Raw genomic sequence first — 21,511 nt, forward strand, 5'->3', positions numbered from 1 at the left:
TAAACAGGCGTGGCAGGAAATAGCCACAATTGTTTCATCGATTTTTTTTTTTTCCTGGTTCTTGACGGACAAACAAATTTGTCAGATGTCCTTATATACATATATGTCTTGCCACTATCGGGCAAACAGGTCTGATTCTTAATTACTACAATTAGCCTGAATAATTTGTAAGCAAGATTTCACAATGATTTCCGTCATCTCATGTGTTAATATTTTTTTAGTGTAACAATTTATGATTTGCAAAAATAACTGTTGCATCTGTGTAGATTACATGAGCAAAGTGTATGCGGGTTGTGCACGCTATACATTATGGTCAAGCTTGCGCCCTTAAAATAGCATAATGAACAACGCGCAACGCGCCACTGACTTTAGACTAGGTTTTTTCTGGTCAGTGGCGCAATTGTTTAATGGAACAGCAAAATAGCACCAGGGATTGTTTGCGCCGGAACATGCCTCCTTTTTTGCGCTGAACCGCCCAGGGAGCGCAAGTTCATTCACTAGTTTAGCGACGTGCTTCTGTGGAGGGAAAAGCGCGCTTTGCGCGGGTGCAAAATAGGAATGACACATGCGTCGGTGTACAAAGTCAATTGCGCTGGGTGCAAGATAGGGCCCATAGTGTTGCATTTTACAATAAACACCAATAATTCACTCCTCAATAGCTCGTTTGAATAAGCTGCCAAATTCTAGATTTGCTTTATGCATATGGATTTGTTCTCCATTCATATTGTGGTCATTACAGATTCATTGTGTGCATTTGAGCGATCAGAGCAGCCCTGAGGTTTTGGGCACCTGATGTAATCAGAATAATCATCATGTAATAATGTTAACAATACCCTGAACATTTCATTTACATAAGCAGCTTGTTCATTTTGTTCTGGTACTTTATCAGGCCTGAAAATAGCAGACAAGCCTTCGTCATTAGCCTAGGGCTTCAGCTTACACTAAGATATTGACTTTAATTAGTAGCAATTAGACGGCATTGCAGAATAAAGGCATTGATCATAACTGTTTATCCCACGCGGGTCTTAGGAGAGGTAGTTAGCTGAATGAAAGCTGCAAGACTGGCAGAATCAGTCTGCTGTCATCATAACAACACTTCAAGGGTTTAGCTTTTTTCTGATGCTCTTGCAAAATGACTCGTTCTGCTCTACTCTCTGCTTTTTGTTGTTGTTGTTGTTGTTGCAAGCACGGTGCAGATGCATATTGTTGTGCTCAAGTGCAATGACACTGAGCGCAGACCATTTCAGGCATCGTTCGATTAGCATCTGTTGCTCTTGGTGTGTTTTGTCTGGTGATAATCTCAATGTTTTCTAGCATGTCAAGTGGTTTCATGTCCATTGCATTGTGTCGCTAAGCATGTGCACGCTCAGCCTCTGCGTGGAGTGTTGTGAGTCCACAGAAAACTTCAGCCACTTTCATGGGGAAAGTGATTGCATAAAGTGTTTATCTGTGTGGTTTAAAAATTAACTGTCACAGTGTACAAAAGCTAAAGGGTAGTAATATATTCACTTTAGGTACTAATATGTACCATTTAGGGGTAAATGAGACACAAAGTTGTACCTTTTAGCTTTTGTGCCATAGGGTATAACTTCGATAACTGTTTTTTTTTTCTTGAGAGTGTAGAAATGTAGTCATCCTGTTATCTGCAAAATGTGCAAGGAAGTCTTACAGCATTTTATTGTATTTTTAATGTTGTTATTAATAAAACTGAAGTTTATATGTATAAAATCCATACTTAACCATAATTTTATTATGGAATAAAATATTTATGCAAACATATGTTTCAGACATCCAATTAAAGTATTCAGTAATTTTACATTGCCTTATATGATATGAAATAAATATAATTGTTTGTTATGAGGTGCAAATAAGATGTGCATATGTTTTTGTCTAGCACATGAAGTACATATGTTCAAGAGATAAAAGGACACAGATCACTTTTGTTCTGTTATTCCACTATTAACTATTAAACTACTGTTCCAGTAGTTGACTATCGGTGCCAATTAATTGGTTAACCTCTAATAAAAGGATGCATTTTCTGAAAATGATATTAAAAAAAGGCTTGTTCTCTTGAACAGTTTTGCTTTTCAAGTAAATTCATATTGTTTTCAGTTAAAATCAATTGTTTTTCTTCTATTATTATTATTATTTTTATTATTTTTACATTATTTTATTTTTTGCCGGTGCTTGTTTGTAAAGCAACTGTAATTTTTATACTACTTTTGTTTTATTTATTTTTTTATGGTGTATGTGTAAGCAGAATAAACGACTAGCCTATGTTTAACTGAATGAGTCAGTAATGCTAAGATATAAAAGCAAAACTTAAATTTTTAAATTTAATTTTTTTTACAAATTTATTCTACTGCTTATTTAATCAGTCCTTTTTATGTTTATTTTTTGCAGTATACCTTTTTGTATATTTCACTTCTAGTCCATATAATTAATTGATAAACAAATGTATTTTAATGTGCAGTGCTTTTATTCTCACTAACATAGGATTCCTTCTAAAGAACTGCTTTGCCTCTTTGTGTTGTTTTGTCTGTGTTCTTTGCAGGCCTCTTGGACTCGACCCGAACAGCACAAGGTAGAGATTCCATATCCATAAACTAAAGTTCCATAAACTAAATTATGAAGATAACCATCAACTCCATAAACCTTTCTCCCATCTGATCAAATCTCTGAAATCTCATCACATCTGTCAATTGAATTACAATGACAGCTTTGTTTCATCTGAGAGTGGAATGATGTAGTTGTGGTTTCACTTTCTATATTCAGTGCATGGCCTCTTTTCCATTCTGTATCGAATCAATTAAGTCATTACGACATCATTCGTTATGACATCATAAGACTTCATTCTTGACAGGTTCATATTTTGAAAAACCTTTATAATGTCCCTTTTTTGTAAGTGTTATTGTAAGGTGATGGTTTTTTTTTTCTTTCAAGCAATTGATGTTGCACAAAGTGCCTTTGTTGTTGTTCACACCGAGACTTTTCCTTTTCCAACCATACGAAAATAGACATTTGAGGAAACCACCTCCATCCACGCTTTTCAGAGAGCTGGCATGCATTATTAAAAAGACCTTTCTTGCTGAAAACTATGGCTCTAAAACTTTAATGATGTGGCGTTCTCACGTTGCAAATGAATACATAGAGCCTTATCTGAGAAGAATGGGAGATAAAGTCTGTTGAATGTGCTGATTGAAATGTATAGCTGTTTGTCAGAGAGATTCAGTGTTACAGACCGTGGTGTGACCCCGGGACCACATAGTAACCAGATTCCAGTGACAAGAGCACGTCTCATGGCACAGGGGGTCACAGTCTGGCCATTTGACCACAGCAGACAGGGAAACTGTGGGAAAGAGAGCCGGAAATGGGCTCCCGTTAGGAGGTTATTGAATTAGCCCAGTCAGCTCTGCTGGGTGGCCGTCGGGTGGTTTTGGGATGAAAAGGCTCAGTATTATGTAAGCGCGACTCAGTCCTGGGACAACATCGGCATGATTATTGTCTCTGACATGAAGCTTCTGCCGTGTTCATTCATAGCGAAGATTGTGCAAGGGGCAGCAGCTGACCAGAGATATAGAGAGAGGAGTTTTTCAGTTTCAAGTGGAGCAGGGAATACTAATGTTGTGCTTGATGAAGTCTTCGTAACCTCATTACCGTCCTGTCTTGAGATTGTGTGTGTGTTTGAAAGAATACGTGAGTTCATCCCACCCATTCTGAGATCTGTTCAGCCCAAGTATTCACTGCAAAGCAAGTATTCTCTCTCTCTAATGAACAATATCTGAACAGGTGTTACAAATCACCCCACCCCAAAATAACATTCTTTTGTTTTTGCTTTCTCAACTCAACCTCTGGGTCGGATTAGAACCCCTCCACAAACTGTACCCCCCCGCCATGGCCCATGTGTTTGACATCCCTGCTATATGAAAATTGCACAGTCATTGAGGGGACGTTGGTTATAGATGCCACTCATCTTCATTAGAACCACAAGGTTAAGTGGAACAGCAAGCTAAAAGAAAATGCAAGCGTGGCATGTTAAGATCTATGCTCTGAGCACTGGTCCAAGCCGGCTGAGATCATATGACATCGCTTTTGAAGTAACAACGCTGTAGAAATTGCTTCCCCTACCTTACGGTCTGCGTTATTGATGTTCCCCTCTCAGATCTTCGCTCCAAAGACTCAGCACATAAAAGACTCTTATTTATAACTGCTGTTCAGCAAACCTTCTTTTCACCAGGTTTGCTTCTCTGATACAGCCTGTTTCGGTCCTTACATACTTAAAAATGAAGAATGGTTCAATTGGCCATTTTTTCTGAAAGTAGATAACTTTATAAAAAAAAAAAAAAAAAAAAATGATTGCATTGAACAGCTGTTATTTGTAAACTATATAATACATCTATGAAAGATAATGGCAAACCTGTCTATTAATTTTAAGGAATAGTTCATTAACATTCTGTCATCATTTATTCATCTTGACGTACAGTATGTTCCAAAAGTTCTTTGGAAAACAAAATGCTATCAAAAAAAGATTACCTAAGATGCTCTTGTCCACAAAAAGAAAGCATATTGTAACACAAAGCTCCCAAAAGGGCAGAAGTAAATTAAACCAAATTAAACGTACCTACAAATAGTTCATATGTCCTTTGTGCAATATTTAAAGTCTGTTGGGGGAGTTTTGACAGCTAGTGTTGCTGGAAAAAGAAAGCCATTTGTGTTTAAAACAACATGAGGGTGAGTAACCGATGACAGATTATTCATTGCTGGGAAACTATCGTTTTAATAGCTGAAGGAAGTGAAAAGTATGAGTTTTTCAGTGAATTCTTCTTTCTTGTCTCTTTGTTCAGGATGTTGATGGTGACGTGTTGGTGCGCAGTGATGCCCGTGTGTCTTCTCTCACCCTGAAGTACCCTCAGTACAGTGACGCCGGAGAGTATCTCTGCACCGCCCGGAATGCCATTGGAGAGACGGCGCAGGCCGTGCATCTGGAAGTGCTCTGTGAGTCTATAGTATCTGTAGCCTCATTAGCTTCTGTCAGTCACAAGTACTGTTGGAAACCACACTGATGTGCCTCAGAGGCATATGTTTAATTCACAGCAGCACTGCTGCTCGACTGCATTCTCAGCAGAGAATGCTAGTTAATGTATCAAAACTACAGCCACCCCTAGACATCATCACCCCCAGTGATAAGAAAAGCCTCCCAGTAGACTTCAATCACAGTTTCCTTACCAAGTGCAACGTGAAAAGGTTTCTGTGTCCACATTGAATGCTGTGTGAATCAGTCATATCAAGGAATGTAAACCGAGGAATGTAACATTTTCATTATTAATTCATTCAAACTGTTAATAAAGTTGTATTACCACAAAAACACATGTGGAAAACATTTAAATTATAAATTAAATTAATATTAGGGGTGCACTTATATTAATATTCTTGCAGTTTTTTTTTTTTCTCATGTTATGGCCATCATAGTAATAACTGATGGCTGTTAGATCATGCCTCAGAAATATAAGATTCAGCCAGATCCTGTCAGGGAATATCAGTTTTGTCTGATAACAGAACAACTATTCAGTAAAATTATCTAATACTAATATCCTGTTAACAGCAAGTCTGGTACCCAAAACTAGTGTTTGTCTTGTACCCAAAACTGTATTAACAGTCTTCTATCGGCCAAGCAGTTGACTGAGAACAGCACTGAAGAGCAGAAGCAGGAGACAAAGTGATGATGATAAAAAAAGGAGCAGAGTTTATTGAATCGTTTTGGTTGCAAATGTTTCAATGCTCCATGGTGTGATATCAAACTGCTTCACAACAATATCCCATAAACCTTTCCATAAATATTCCTTCCTATCTCTTATTCATGAAGACAAACATCCCTTGAAACCACACATCATAACACTAAACAACATTGGAAAAATACAATTGAAAAAGCAATTTAAATATTGTTATAAATACGGTGAGAAAAAGGCAGCGCCTAAGCGCACACAGCTCACATTCTTCCTCTTGTTTGCTGTAGTCGTTATCAGTTCTGTCTAATAGACGGTTTCAACGGCATCAACATAAACAAACGTTACTGCGCGTGAGCGCTTTTGTGGACCTAACTTAACTTCCGGTAGATTCCAAATAGAATCAATAACAACAGCCAAGTCCGTCTAGAGTAGATATTTTTTGATAGCAAACAAAATGTGTTTTCTGTGTGGATCAGGCGGACTCAATGAAAATGCTAATTCATTATTTGCCAGCAGGAGATGTTTTAAAGCATAGACATAAAGCGCAAGGTTTCCCCAGTAACAGCTGTAAACGAAGCAGAGCTGGTACGCTCACACGCTGCTTTATCAGGCATATAACATGCAAGTCCTACTTCAGAAATACAGCGATATAAAAACACCTGTGCCTCGTTTTGATATTTAAACATAAATGTAAGGAATTATTATTATTAAATGTGCAGTACGTTACGTAACGTTACGTTACTCATGTTTATTTAACGAAGCCTTTTTGAAAATCGATCAGTTTTAAAATTGTGGCGAGTCTCCAAATATAAATAAATGTATGGGAAACACATCCCGCAGCACAACCACCTGAGCCCAACTTCAGTCTACTCATCACCTTAACTTTAACTGCGTTTGTAGAAGGCACCGCAGCCAGACCGATATACACAACACAGACCGGAAGTTAACTTAGGTCCAGGCACGTGCGCCCGATGAAACTGTCTATAAAGATAGAATCTGTCTAATAATCAGATAGAATGGTTAAACAAAGGAATTAATGTATACAAAAAATATATATATAAAAGTATTGCTTTTATATTATTAGTAATATACTGTAAAGGCAAACATTATAATACTTTCTTGTTTGCCGTCAGAATTAAGCAAATATGCATTTATATAATTAAAAACAAATCTTTGAATGGCTAATGAAAATTTAATTTCACATCGCGTGTGCTCTATGTGACGTCGGTTCGTGTGAATTGAATGCTTTAAACTTTAAACTCTTGATTTCAAATTATGCTTTGTTTATGCATTTGCCCACTGTCGTATTAATGTTTCACTGTGTGCTGTATGTTAAATGAGTGTTACACTGGCTTTATTTAAAAAATATGATTCCCAGTGCACACAAACTTCCCAGAACACTGAGTGCCCTGCTGGTTACAGTGTTTACTTCCTTTTTAATCATATTTTTTATTAAATATACTTTTTTTTTTTTTTTTGTGAAAAATACTTTTACACATTTAATTTTTAATCCATTGTCAAATGATTAAACATTTCTTAAATATTAATAAATAAAAAATAAAAAAATACCTGCTATATATCAGCTATTGTCCTCACCTGCTTTCCAAAATGTCGGCATCGGCTGTCAAAAAAACAATATCGGTTGACCACTAGTTTGAGCAAAAAAATGCCAATTTTGAGGAATGAAATCGGGGCAGTTAATGCTAGAAGTTTGGCCTGTTCTGTGCATATACTGCAGATATTTATGCTAGTGAACAAGCACCTAATCTTGTTTGTGTTTGTGTCAACTGAAATATTCAGTAGCATTTAATCTAAGCGCTAAATTCTGCTAACAAAGACCAAAAATGGACCAATTTACTTTTGTTTCTACTATTCTTATATTGCTGTAACATCAGAAATGGAGCACTCTCTTCCTTCAATTTCTTAATTGCAATCGATAGCAAGCAAAGCATTACCACCCATTTGCGCTCTCATTGTGCCCCCCCACCCCCCACCACCACCATTGGGCCTATTTGTTTTTGTTCTCACATTAGCGCCGGCATATGCTGTGAAAATACCAGCCTCCCTGTTCGCATGTTTAGTGCATTTGTACCAGGCGTGTATTGTTGTGATGGGACTAATGACATCTGAAGCTCTGATGAATGTGAGAGCACTATCTCAGCGGGCCGGGAGCTATTCGCACGCAGTCTGTGATGGGACACAGGCCCGATCGCATACATCATGTGAGCATCAGGCCTGAAGTCACCCCTCAGCATGCTATTCAGGGACGTTGCACAGAGGAGGGGCCTTTTGAAGCCAGTGAAGCGTGATTGGCTTTTGTGTACTGCCGTGAACAGATGTGTTCAACATCATACAGCGCTGTGTTTTCAGCACTCTGTGTCTAAGCCCTGGACATTTTGATCTTTAACTACCTTATTCTCCGAATAAAGGCATCAACGGTAATGAGAAGGGACGGGGGGTAGATAGATGAAGGGTCGGCGCTACAAACAGATTTGTTTATTTTCATTTGTCTATGCTTTGCCTTTCATCACAGATGCACCGAAAATCCTGGGCTCAGTAACGGTGTACACGTGGGAGGGTAACCCAGCCAACATCAGCTGTGAAGTGCTGGCTCACCCCAGCAATGTGTCTATTACATGGCTGCGAGACGGCGTCCAGCTGCCTAATGCTAACATCTCCAATATCAAGATCTATAACACGCCTTCCGCCAGCTACCTGGAGGTACAATCATGCAGACACCTTCATGAGAACAAACATTCACATGAACCCAGATGGATGAGAAGAAATTAATTTAATTTTATTTTATTTTATTTTATTTTACATCCATTCATCCATTATCCAAATATGCATATCCTCTATTATATTATATTATATTATATTATATTATATTATATTATATTATATTATATTATATTATATTATATTATATTATATTATATTATATTATATTATATTATATTATATCCTCTATTATATTATATTATATTATATTATATTATATTATATTATATTATATTATATTATATTATATTATATTATATTATATGCATATCCTCTATTATATTATATTATATTATATTATATTATATTATAATATATTATATTATATTATATGCATATCCTCTATTATATTATATTATATTATATTATATTATATTATATTATATTATATTATATTATATTATATTATATTATATTATATTATATTATTATTTAAACTAACTTAAAAAAGATAAAATGTCAAACACGTAAATCAAAATGACAAAAACTTTAAGCAAAAGTTAAAATGGCAAAAGCACAAAGAAAATAGCTAAAACCTTAATACTAATATAAAAAGATATATATTTAATTATAAAATAAGTTAAAAAATGTATAGAATATATCACAAAAATTAAGCTAAAATTAAAATGGCATGTTTTTAATTTAAAATGTTAAGGAAAACTGTAATAGTATATAAATAACACTAAAATACCACTAGTTTAGACTGGATGTGTTCATTCAGAAGGTCCAATCAATGCAATGTTTCTCTCCCTTACAGCGTTAAACCCAGATGCTGTTTACTCATTGCTGTAGTTAGTTGAAAGTAGGCGGAAAAGCAGTCAAATTCAAATTTGAAATTGACTCATTAATTAAATTGAATCTATGTATACAATAGCTATTTGGTCACTCCATATGGTTTTGAAAACCTTTTTATATTATTTATTTATATTTTGGGGTGACATGTGACCTGGACCTGTTTTCGTGAGCTTCACCCAGAAAGTGATAGTGTTGCTGTAGGGCCTTACTGCAGCCTACGCGTCTTATCAATATTTTAGCACAGGGAGAACGCTGTCAGGAGTAAATGCACATCTAATGGAATGACAGTGATAAAATGCATGTTTGAAAGATAAATGCTGAGATCGAGACTAGAGGTTAATGCATCCGCTTGATCTGTCCCAGGTCAATCCAGAGTCTCAGAGCGACTTTGGCAACTACAACTGTTCTGCCTCCAATGAGATCGGGACCGAATCCAAAGAGTTCATCGTGATCCCAGCTGGTCTGTTTCTCTGTATTGATCTCAAAACAAACACAATATACTCATTTATGGAGGTAGAAATTTGTATTGGCATTGAGTGATTGGATGCTTTTTGCTTTAGAGGTACTGCATTTTTTAATTACTTTGTAGACTTTGTTCAGTAAAGTGCAATACAATAGCTCAAATTTTACTTTTGTAAAAGTGGTGTTGAAGCACAAAGTACAATCAGGCCGTATAATCAAGTATAAGCTGTAAAAGTGCAGTTTTCCCACTGCGTATTGAAAAGGGTCTCCTCTGTGGTGCAGATGTGCCCTCGGCGCCATCCATCACTCAAGTGCAGCCGTACTCCAGCACGGCTCAGGTGCTTTTCGAGGAGCCCGAGTCCTCCGGAGGAGTTCCCGTGCTCAAGTACCGAGCCGAGTGGAGAGCCGTGGGCCGAGGGAAATGGGTTCATCGAATCTATGAGGTGAAAGATGGTGAGTCTGTCACATGAAATGGAGAAAACCATCCGTATTATATGGATTATCAACACTACTGCATGGTTTGTAGACCTTAATAATGGTCTTAAACTGTATCATAGAAGCACAGAATTGTTCTTGTTCTTTTGAAATAAGAGTATAGTATATAGATGTAGTATTTTAACAATCATGTTACAGACCATTTCGGAAACTATACTTTAAAAATTATTCATTCAGAATATTGTTCTGAATTTATTGTGCAATTATTTTGTGAACGTATTTCCATTGTAATGAATTAGGTTTGCATGTAATGAAACACAAGCAGAAAATAAACGACTGATTTAAGAATGGTTTTCCATGCAGTTTACTAGAAATGTATTCTGCTTATGTCTCATACATGGTCCAGTAAGCAATAAAAGTTACCCTTTTATAAATATATATATATATATATATATATATATATATATATATATATATATATATATATATATATATATATATATATATATCTCAAAGGCATAGGTCACCCAGAAATTAAAATTCTGTCATCATTTACTCACTTTCATGTCATTCCAAACCTATGGGACTTATTCTAGGTAACATAGAGTAGAAGAAGATATTTTGAGAAATGTCACAGTGTTTATGACAATGGATGTCAATGGTTAGCAATGTTTTTCGAGATCTTCACCATATTTTCTGCAGAAGAAGGAACAACATGAGGGGTGAATACATGATTACAGACACTAATATCCCTTTAAGTAATGTTTAACTGTGATGTTGAATGGCAGCATCAGTCTACGCTGGGCTTTAAATGTCAAATGTATTTCCTCATGTTCAGTGGCAAGGTTTTATCTCGCCCATTTAACATGCATGCTGTTGTTTATGACTTAATGAATGGGTTTTTTGATTTAATCTGCTTCTCGTTGCTTCCCAGCAGGACCGAGTTCAGTCACAGTAACCGGCCTGAAACCCCAAACCGATTACGAAGTCAAGATTTTTGCCATTAACGGCAAGGGTGAAGGCGACGGCAGCCAATCCATGGTCTTCAAAACCGAGCATGTCCGTGAGTATCACTTCTCTCTCTCTCTCTCTCAGGAGCACCTGGCTCTTTCAACAGCCCACACACCTCATCATCAGCTAGTGTGAAGTCTTCGGCTGACGCTGATGCTAAAAGATACAGTTTGTGCTCATGGTGCTAAAGCGTAGGGCGTAATGACTTCAGTAGTTTGAATATTAACATATTTTCAATCACTTCGTGAATAGATTATCTAATTTTACTGAATTACAAACCCGGCATCGCAGCATGACATTATATTTAATGTTAAATGTGTATTTTTATCAATGAATGAATAACTGATACCATATCAGGGTTGTTATTTTTTTAATTAGAACTAAAACCATTAAAAAGAAGAAATATTGTTTACCACTGTGTATGAAATGTGCTGTATAAATAACTTGCCTTGAAATAAAATAAACGTTACCTAAATTTCAAATAATAAGTCTTTTATTATTTCAGCTAGTTGCCAAGCCATTTGTCATTTTATTTTATTTTTACTTAAAGAACTAAAATAAAACTGAAACTGAAAATTTTATAGATAGATAGATAGTCTTTTTTATTAATATATTCTTATAACCTTTTCCTTTTTTTCTTTTTCTTTTTTTTTTTTAATCTAGACAGTTCCATTTTAAAAATCTGACTTCAACTCTGTCACTATCATGCACTCCAGACAGGCTTTTGCATGCATCTTTTTGACCAGTGGCTTCTTTTATGCCTCCCTCTCATACAGGCCAGTATTATGTCGAGCTCTTGATATGGTTGACTGGCTCACCTTTACTCTGTTCTCAACTGAACTGAACTGATCTGAACTCTGTCTCTCTGTCAGAGTAATTGTTAGCTCGCCTGTTATGACTCTCAAGAGTTTTAAAGGACCAGCTTTTCTAGTGAACAACAGAGTAGTTTGATGTATTTGCCACTTTTTGACAATGTATAAACAGTTCCCACTTGGCCCTCCAGCGTTTGCATTTTATATATATATTTTTCTTCATGTTATGTATTATTCATCATGAAGAGGAACCTGGTGGTTATTTAAGTCATAAAAAACTGTAACATAAAAACTGCCTCATCCTATTTCTATTATTTCTGACAAGAATATTACAACACTTTTACAATAAAATTGTGAATTGTGACTTTCATTGCATATAAATATATCACAATGGACTACATATTAATTTAAAATGAGTGCAATGAGAACATTGGTCTTGATGCATTTTCAAATTACTGTGTATAAATAATAAATGCCTGGCAGGTTTATTGCAGCTAAGCACATTCGAATACACTGATCACACCTTACATAAGTGATTTCGATCTTTTATTCTTTGTATTTTAATCTGACTGGTAAGAACAGAACATCTTGTTCTCACACAGGACGTACAATTCTGCAAACATTCCACAAAACATCAATAAAAATTAATCAACCTCAAGAATATCCCTGTGATTTGTGTTGATATTCTCATCACGTGGAAACAGCACACAGCTGCCCTCTTTCTCCCCCTGGTGGTGGCTTGTGTGATCAGCAGGATGTTTTGGACTTCCAGAGATGCCATTATCACATCATACACTCGGCACATTATGCACTGGGATTTATTTTCTATCAGTACATGAAACAAAACCCATTTAGTGCAAGAAATCTCCAGGATGTAGTCCAGAGAGTAATGACTATCACTCAGGTAAAGTATCAGTGATGAGAGAGTATTGCTGCCTGATCCTGTTACCAGCTTTTACCCTTTGACATTTTCAGGCTTTTCTTTTTTTCATCTTGTCTTTTTATGTGATTTCTCCTCTATTTTTTTCCCATTTGTATGTTTTTTCTTCTTCTACTGGATCATTTAGGGTATTCTTACATAAGTAAGTGCTTCATGTCCCCCTGTGATCATTGTTATCTTTTGATATCACTGATATTTCTTTGCGTTTTATTATTTGTTAATATCTTGTCTAGTGGTTATAGGATTTAAAGACCTAGATTGCTTTAAGTCTGTGTCTGTTCTGAGGTCAGCCATATGTTTTTTGCTCGCTAAAGTTGAGTGCATTAAAATATAATGTTTTGCGGTATAGAATGAGAATATCTTCTGCTCTAATATTACCTGCCTCTATGATTAGCAGTAGCAAGTATCAAACCATCATGGTTGTGACAAGCTAAAGGATCCTTCCTGATTCATTAAGATATACATTAACACCTTAAAGATAACTGGGCTCGTCATGTGTTCTTATGAGGTCTTTAAGTTCATATGCAAGCTTTTTCCTCCATTAGTTATCAAACTAAAAAAAGTGAACATTTTCTTTTCTTCATGTGCCTCCTAGATGGGATTTTTCATTTTCACACTGAGGACACAGGTTTGTTATGCAGCCGTATGGTGATCTTCATAGTTCTGATTTATATAATATTAAAAACCAAAACCAAAAAGATCCTTCTGTAGGTAATATAAAGAGTTAATACTAAATGATGCTCTGGTTTTGTGGCTGCAATAAAGCCTTCTCATATCTGAACTTTAGGCAACTCACAGTGTATTAAATTATTAGTACACAAAGTATTTAAAGCTTAGAAACTTTAAATATTTCTTTAGAGATTGAGATCCAGTTTGATGTGCTTAGAGTATCACATGCTTTGTCTGAAAACTAATGCATGATCCTCAGGTATTATATCAATACACTACAGTGTTTCCTCTGTTTTTCATTGAGAAATATGATTTGACAAGTTTTTGCATAAGAAACCATCCCTACTAACTTACAGGATTTGAACAAACCTTTATTTTAGTATTAAACCTGAATACATAACTTATTCCATACTGTTTGTGCTGAGCACCTGTATATCATCTCAAAAAGTGCTGCAATAGCAATGTTGTTACTTTAATAAGCTGGAACTGGAAAAGTCCTGTAATATTAATAAAGGGACCCAAGCCATATAATGTCATATAGACCTGGTGGTGGGCCCTTTACATCAGATGTGCAACCATCAAGAACACTCTAAAGGCCCTGATATAATCAAAACAAGTAATTTTTATTCTTAATTTAGGAGTAAAACGAAGTTTGAAATACGTGAGCATTATACTGTTAACGGACATTCGCTTTGGCAAGCCATTTCAAACTCCCAAAAATGAACTTCATTTTGGCCGGATTTTGTTCGAAATGAAATCAGTTTGTTCTTCAATTTCATTTGAAGTATATCGGGGCCTTAAGAACCATGTAGCATTATGTTAAGAACCACTCAGAACGGTTTAGCAGTCACATAGCAGCTCGGTGACAACCAATCAGTTAACTTTAGCAGCCAGATAGAAACCCCCAGAACACCCTAGCAGCTGTTTAGAAATGCTTTATACACCACTCAAAATGTTAGCATCTACTTAGCAACACCCTAGAATCCAGCAAGAACATGTTGACAACCACTGAGAAAACTTTAACCACCGCATAGCCATGCTAACATGCTAACATTGAGATAAGTTTTGCAACTACATATCAACACGCTGACAACAAACACACTGAGCAACCACCAAGAACACCCTAGCAACTGCTTAGAAAGAAAGGCTTCAACAACCAAATAGCGAAGCAGTACCAACCACCAAGAACACTTAGCAACACACTAACGACCACTGAGATCTCCTCTGTAACCACATAGCAACACATTAAAAGGGTCATCGGATGCTACATGCTGTTTGAACTTAAATGTGTGTTAGCACTGTGTACACAACCACCCTATAATGATGAAAATCATTTTTTTATCTTATTAAATCATTTCCCCTTTCTCAAATCAAGATGATCTCAGATGGAGATCTCAGATGACATCACACAGACAGGCCCCTCCTATGATAGTTTGATTGACAGTAGTGTTTCAGCACAGACTGGACTGGTGTTTTACCTTAGACCCTCCCTGAGTGAGCCATCTTCAGTCCACCATTGTTTCACCGCTGGAGCAGATGTAGACAAGAATGACTCAATCATGAATGAATATCTATATCCTGCTCAGTGTGTTTCTGCTTCTGTGCTCAATGTTGTGATCTTTGTGATAAAAGCCATTTTGAGTTGCTTGGTTTTGTGTTTCTCTGCAGTTTGTTCCCTTTAACTCTTTAATCTTTTTTTTATTTCTTTCAAATGGTTACATTTGTGTCTGTATTTTTTGTGTCTTTCATGCAAACAATTTCCTTTCAACCAATCATGTGCGTGCGAATGATGTGACTGTGTCGTGTGGCTTGCATGGTGCTGAAGGTAAACACTCTGGCCTAGCTCCATCCTCTCATGTACAGGATTAGCCTTCACTCACATCAGAATCACCTCATTCATTCCTAAGCAGCCATTATAACTCACTCCTGTCACATTTCTAGAATTAAATCCCTCAGACAGGTCATGAAATTTCATCCATTCCCAATTTTTAACGGAGACTGTTACCCTTGAGCAACCACTGCGCTCTGACTGCACAAATTATCTTCTGTGGTGAATATGCAATCAGGAAAAAAAGTTGATGCCGTGTCCTGCCAACCATGGAAATGACATCAAAAGCTTTGGAGCTTAAAAACATTTCCCCAGAGCGATCACTGGGTACTACAATCTCACTCTTTTATGTTCAGTCTAAACATTTTGACAAGCAGAGTTTACAGACACTCTACACTGATGTCCTTTCATCTTCTGCTGCTTTGGATATGCTGTTACCAGTGTACAATTATATCCAAATTAGAAAATCCCTAAAAAAAAAAAAATGCTACAGTGGACACTGCGAGTGGTTGATCTCAATGGTTTTATTTATTCTCCAGTTTCAAGCATGTTTCAGTAACTTTCAAGGTACCGCATTTCCTTTCAACCTATCTTTGAACCTTTTAGAGGGGTACTCCTCTCCGAAGTTTATCCTTTGATGTTCCGGATGTTTTTGACCATGTACATTTTATGATCACTTTGTACAGAAAAATATAGCAACTTACTCTGCTTGCACACCTTGACTAATGATATAGGTTTTACGATGTTTCTGTGATTGGATATTGGTTTGTTTTGCTTGTCTTTTTATTAGACAAAAATGTGCAAATTTATTTGTTGCATCATTTTACGTCTTATTTACGAACCACACTCAATTTAGTTCAAGCATGTGATATCTGCAGTTAAATAGTGCCATGTGTATTTGAAATAATAGTTCACTCAACAATTAAAATTATGTAATTAAATACCCAGCCATAGAAGACTTTTTTTTTATATTTGGAATGCAAATATAGATATTTTTCATATTCTCATGTGAACAAATTTTTCAAAAAGTTCTTAATGACATACCCTTGAACCCAATATAATTATTTCAATACTAGGCCAAAAAATAATATGCGAGCCAAGTAGTATGACCAATTTCTTAGTATTCATAAAATAGCAGGCGAAAAGTATCCCGCTACTTTCAGCGAGATTCTGAAGTGCTCATTTAATAGACAAAGGATTTTTACTATCTCATGATGCCATAGGAGTTGCGGAAGCGACACAGCTGATAGGTCACATGACAGTGAAAACATGGCGGATGTTGTACATATGAATTTTATTTATACTACCCACATTCATATTATAGAACATACTTTTTAGTGGCCTCGGGCAAATTTAGTTCTTCCATGAAAACTCTCTGAGAATTTAGCATGGTAATATACACGGCAATGTCAGTGTGTTTGGTCTTGGCAGAATAAATCTTCTGTGCTCCTGCTGCGGCAGAGCAAGTACTGAAATTTGCTACTGTCAGTACATCCACAGGCATGCTGCAGTGAGCATGTAAGAAATACTGCTGCTGCACATATAACATATATGAGACAACCCCATATAAAACAGGAGTGAAATCACCACATAGCATATCTGTACAGGTGGAGCTGGGGAAGGTGGGGGGTTTCTGAAGCACACTGCAACTGCTACAGCAAGCACTAGCCGAGTATTTAAATGTTTGAGCAGCAAGCTCATTGGCTGTTGATACAAAAAGAACCAATCAGCTGTGCCACGAGAATAAATGTCATTATGTCAGATTGAGTTAGAACCTATCGGCCTGTTCCATCTAGAGTTTCATGACAGAACTTTGCATTACCTACTACTAGACAGTATGTGATTTCGGATGCAAAAATAGTAAAAGTAATCCATATGAATGGAGTGGATTAATCTAAGTCTTTAATGAGACATGTTCACTTTATATGATGAACAGATATAATTAGGCTTTTATTCACATATAAAGATTGATTAACAAACAGAGCAAATCAAATATGCTAACCAGAAGCTCAGCTGTGCTTGCCTGACATGCAAGAACAAATCTCATTTATAATCTTGCATCAAGATCCTAAGATTGACAAAGTCCTATGGTTTTGAAATGAAATGAGAGTTAGTAAATGACAAGAGTTTTCATTCTTGGGTGAACTATTCATTTAAGTACTTGTTTATTAACACGCCTCTTTTCTATGCAAATAAGGCTCATGATAGATTTCCAGTTTAAACTGAATTTAAATTCCAATGCGATTACTGAATTTGAATTAAGGTAGCAAACCGGCTGCAGAATTTCAATTTGAATTTGAATGCAAGGAAGTAAATTAATTTCAAAGAAAGCAGCTTTGAATGTTGGAGAAAAAAAAATGTTTTAGGCCTTCAAAATCCCAGTAGGATGCTATATAAATTTGCTTTAAGGTTATATTTTCCATCTAATCCATTGTGGGTCAGGGTATAAGAACTGTTGGATTCCCGAAATGTATTATCTGTGCTGAACTGCAATTCCTTTCTTTCCAGCTGAACTTCCTGTGGTTGTGGCCAATTCAACTCCAATTCCAAGTAATTTAATTGAAAACCCAATTCTGAAGTTGCCAAGTTTGCCCAACCTAGTACTCGCTAGTAATCTGCAAATTAGGCCATTGTGGCTTGTGTTTGAGATATTACCCAATTTGCGTTATGTCTTTAGTGAATCCATTGCTTAAACAACATAGTCAATGTGTGTGCAGATAAATGGCACAATTCTTTCTTGGTGATTTCCCCCCAGAATATCAGAATAGCTGCCATTAAAAAAAATGAACATGCAAGTTCATTTGCAAACATGTAAAACTCTTATTTTTAGTCTCATTTAATTTACTGCTGTTTGCTCCCTAGTGTATATGATAATTTCATTCACTCTATCCTTTAGGGACAGATGGCTAAGGAGGATGGAATTAATCATGCAGTGCTGCACTTTTATTATTTAAGAGATGAGCATTTATTGATGACCCTTTAAACTGTCAACTGAGTAGAATATCTGCTTGTTAATTGAGCTGATTGTTCAGGATTGGAGCTCCTTACATCAGTTAGTTTGGCTTCTGCCATTGCATGTGCTGCAATGTTATGACTTCAGGCCACACTAAGATTAATAACTGCATTTTTATGACATCTCATTCAGTTTTTGCAGTTGCAATATTGTTTTGTAGCAGAATATCCTTAGAAGATTTGAGCTGTACCTCTTGGGGGGCGGGGGGAATCCTCCTTTATTGGAGAGGTGAAGCTATTGATCTATTGACTACATTGATCGTTTCACCACTGCATGGACAAAATTTAGGGTGTTCGTAATTAATACCAGGATACACAAGAACTCCAAACAAAATGAAAAATAAAACTTGTAATTTGAGATCGTATGAATGAAAGTATCTCTCTCGTACAGGCTAATAGCTAATTACTGGCTTAATAAGAGTAAATGCCTTCATCCGCGGTGTACACGTGTAGCTCTGCCTGCAATGTTGTCACTCTGTGCATCAAACTAATGTAGTGAATCAAACGAGCATTCTCTGGTCATTACAATGAAATGGATCATGATGGCCCGTGAAGGAGCGGCCTCAGTGAACAGCGCCATAGAAATATTCCCAATACACAGCGCACTAATGCACATGACTGCTCTATAGGGATGTTCACAGTTCACTGTGACCTCCAAATATCAGCCTACTCATCTAAGGAGCCACAGCCAACCAGCATTTGTCATATTATTCTGTTACTCACCTATATGGAATCCCTAGTGTGTAGGTGGCTAAGAATTGTGGGAGTTGGACAATTGACAACTTTGAATACATGTAGAAGTGGTGACTGGCATTTAATAGGCCAGAATTGCTATCTACTGATCTGGGTGGCAGAATGACATTTTTTTTTTGGGGTGAACTATTCCTTTCAGTTATCATGCTTTTTTATCACGTCATTGTAATTGGTTTGTTGTTGTAGGAGAGCCAAGTCCCCCTATACTAGAGGGCACTCTGCAACCTAGAGGCAATTCTCTCAGAGTTAAATGGACCAAACAAGATGATGGAGGTTCACCAATCACACATTATTTGGTCAAATACAAAGCTGTGAGTATCCAAAATATGAATATATTTGATGTGATCCTTTTTATTTTGGTTGCAACTTTCTTAGTTTCATGCTTGGTTGTTGGTACACAGAGGGAAGACTCTGACTGGAAGCCTGAGATCCGTCTGACCAATGTGAACGAGTATGTAATGCTGCCCGAGCTGGAGTGGGACACGGAGTATGACGTGTTCGTGATGGCAGAGAACCAGCAGGGCAAGTCCAAGCCTGGCACTCTGACCTTCAGAACCTCATCGGAGCCTGCAGCTACCACAGGTAACCACCACCCATCCATCCCCCTGTCCCTCTCCCCTCCCTTCCATCTTTCTCTGTGCTCACCCTCGCTGCCAGTCTCAAGCACACTGATTTTAAAAGCTGACTCAGAGCTGTAACGACACCAAACATGCGAATGCAGTGTGGGCCATCTCTTACGCTGCATGATAAACAGTGAGTCATGCTACATGGTAGATCACGAAACACACGGACAAAACATTTGACTCATTCATATTCAGTTTTTGATGCCATATTTCTATATCATAAGATTATTGTCAGACGGTTATGTCAGTTTCCAAGCTGGCCATTCAATCTGTTTTAGATTTAGCCAAATATGTAAGGTATGGAGTCAGAGGGGAAATTTTGATCACAAACAAGCATGATGGCAGTTATTCAGCAAATGCTCAGTGGATTTATTTTTCTGATTGACCAAAAAAAAAAAGGTGTTATTGTTTTTCTTTGTAAAATTCTTGTTTTTAAAGTGTATTTTATGTTATAAATACACTTAACCGGATCACCCCTTCTGCCCCATGGTTATCTGATGTTCTAAGCTTAGAGCTGCTGAACTGGTGTTGCGCAAATCCAAAAAGATAATGACCTTAATGTGTATCAGTCACTCCTCTCTTTCTTCTCTGCTAATGTCTCCACTGCTAAAAGGACATGCTACTATAACAAAATTAACAATTAATCTAACTCTCGCATGCTCTTTGAAACATTTTCCACGCTCTATTGTCCTCCCCCACCTGCATCAACTCTAATAGCTGGCGTCTTTGCAACGTTTTTAATTAATAAAGAATGACTTCTTAAGAAACCCACACTCAACCCATCTCTTTTAGAGAACTACAGACCAGTTTCCCTTCTTTCTTTCTTTGCAAAAACACATGAACGAGCTGTGTTTAACCAAGTCAACCAAGTCTCTGCCTTTCTCACACAGAACAACCTCCTTGACAGCAACCAATCTGGCTTCAGAGGTGGACATTCAGCTGAGACTGCCTTGCTCTCAGTTTTTAAAGTACTAAGACAGGCAAGAGCGGGAATCCAGGTCTTCAATACTTATCTTATTGCTTGATCTGTCTGCTGCTTTTGACATGGTTAACCACCATTTTTCACCGTCTTTTCTGTCAACCCAACTGGCAAAGACCATCTCAGGAGCCGCACTCCAGTGGTTTGAGTCTTACCTATCAGATAGGTCCTTCAAAGTAACTTGGAGAGGTGATGTGTCCAAGTCACAACATCTAACTACGGGGGTGCCTCAGGGCTCAGTTCTTGGACCACTTCTCTTCTCTGTCTACATGGCATCATTAGGTTCTGTCAATCAGAAACATGGCTTTTCATACCACTGGAGTTATGATTGATGATCAGCTGACTATCTCAGACCAGATTGCTCAAACTGTCTAGTCCTGCAGATTTTGCTTTATTCAGCATCAAGAAGATCAGGCCCTTTCTTACGGAACATGCTGCACATTTCCTTGTTCAAGCTCTTGTTCTTTCATGGCTGGACTATTGCAATGCTCTCTTGGCAGGTCTTCCAAACAGTTCTATCAAACCTTTACAATTAATCCAGAACTTGGCAGCAAGATTAATGTTTAATGAGCCGAAAAGAATGCACGTCACAACTCTTGTTTATCAATTTGCACTGGCTACCAATAGCTGTTTCGAATAAAATTCAAGGCATTGATGTTTACCTACAAAACCAGCACTGGCTCTG

The 21,511-nt window shown here is 36.9% G+C and overlaps 1 protein-coding gene across 6 annotated transcripts in view; it reads left to right on the forward strand.

Moving 5' to 3' along the window:
- The window catches only part of LOC128029304 (neural cell adhesion molecule 1-like), a 92,333-nt gene that overhangs the window by 51,221 nt on the left and 19,601 nt on the right, over positions 1–21,511 (forward strand). For 4 of the 6 annotated variants that reach the window (XM_052616999.1, XM_052617004.1, XM_052617001.1 and 1 more), the window contains 8 exons: positions 2,555–2,584; positions 4,845–4,995; positions 8,260–8,447; positions 9,666–9,762; positions 10,047–10,217; positions 11,134–11,262; positions 19,411–19,535; positions 19,626–19,806. In XM_052616999.1, coding sequence (XP_052472959.1) covers positions 2,555–2,584; positions 4,845–4,995; positions 8,260–8,447; positions 9,666–9,762; positions 10,047–10,217; positions 11,134–11,262; positions 19,411–19,535; positions 19,626–19,806 — 1,072 coding nt within the window. The remainder of the gene's footprint in view (positions 1–2,554; positions 2,585–4,844; positions 4,996–8,259; positions 8,448–9,665; positions 9,763–10,046; positions 10,218–11,133; positions 11,263–19,410; positions 19,536–19,625; positions 19,807–21,511) is intronic. The other 2 variants (XM_052617000.1, XM_052617003.1) reach the window with 1 other exon arrangement.

Source organism: Carassius gibelio, chromosome A15 (assembly GCF_023724105.1).
Source record: "Carassius gibelio isolate Cgi1373 ecotype wild population from Czech Republic chromosome A15, carGib1.2-hapl.c, whole genome shotgun sequence".
NCBI lineage: Eukaryota > Metazoa > Chordata > Actinopteri > Cypriniformes > Cyprinidae > Carassius > Carassius gibelio.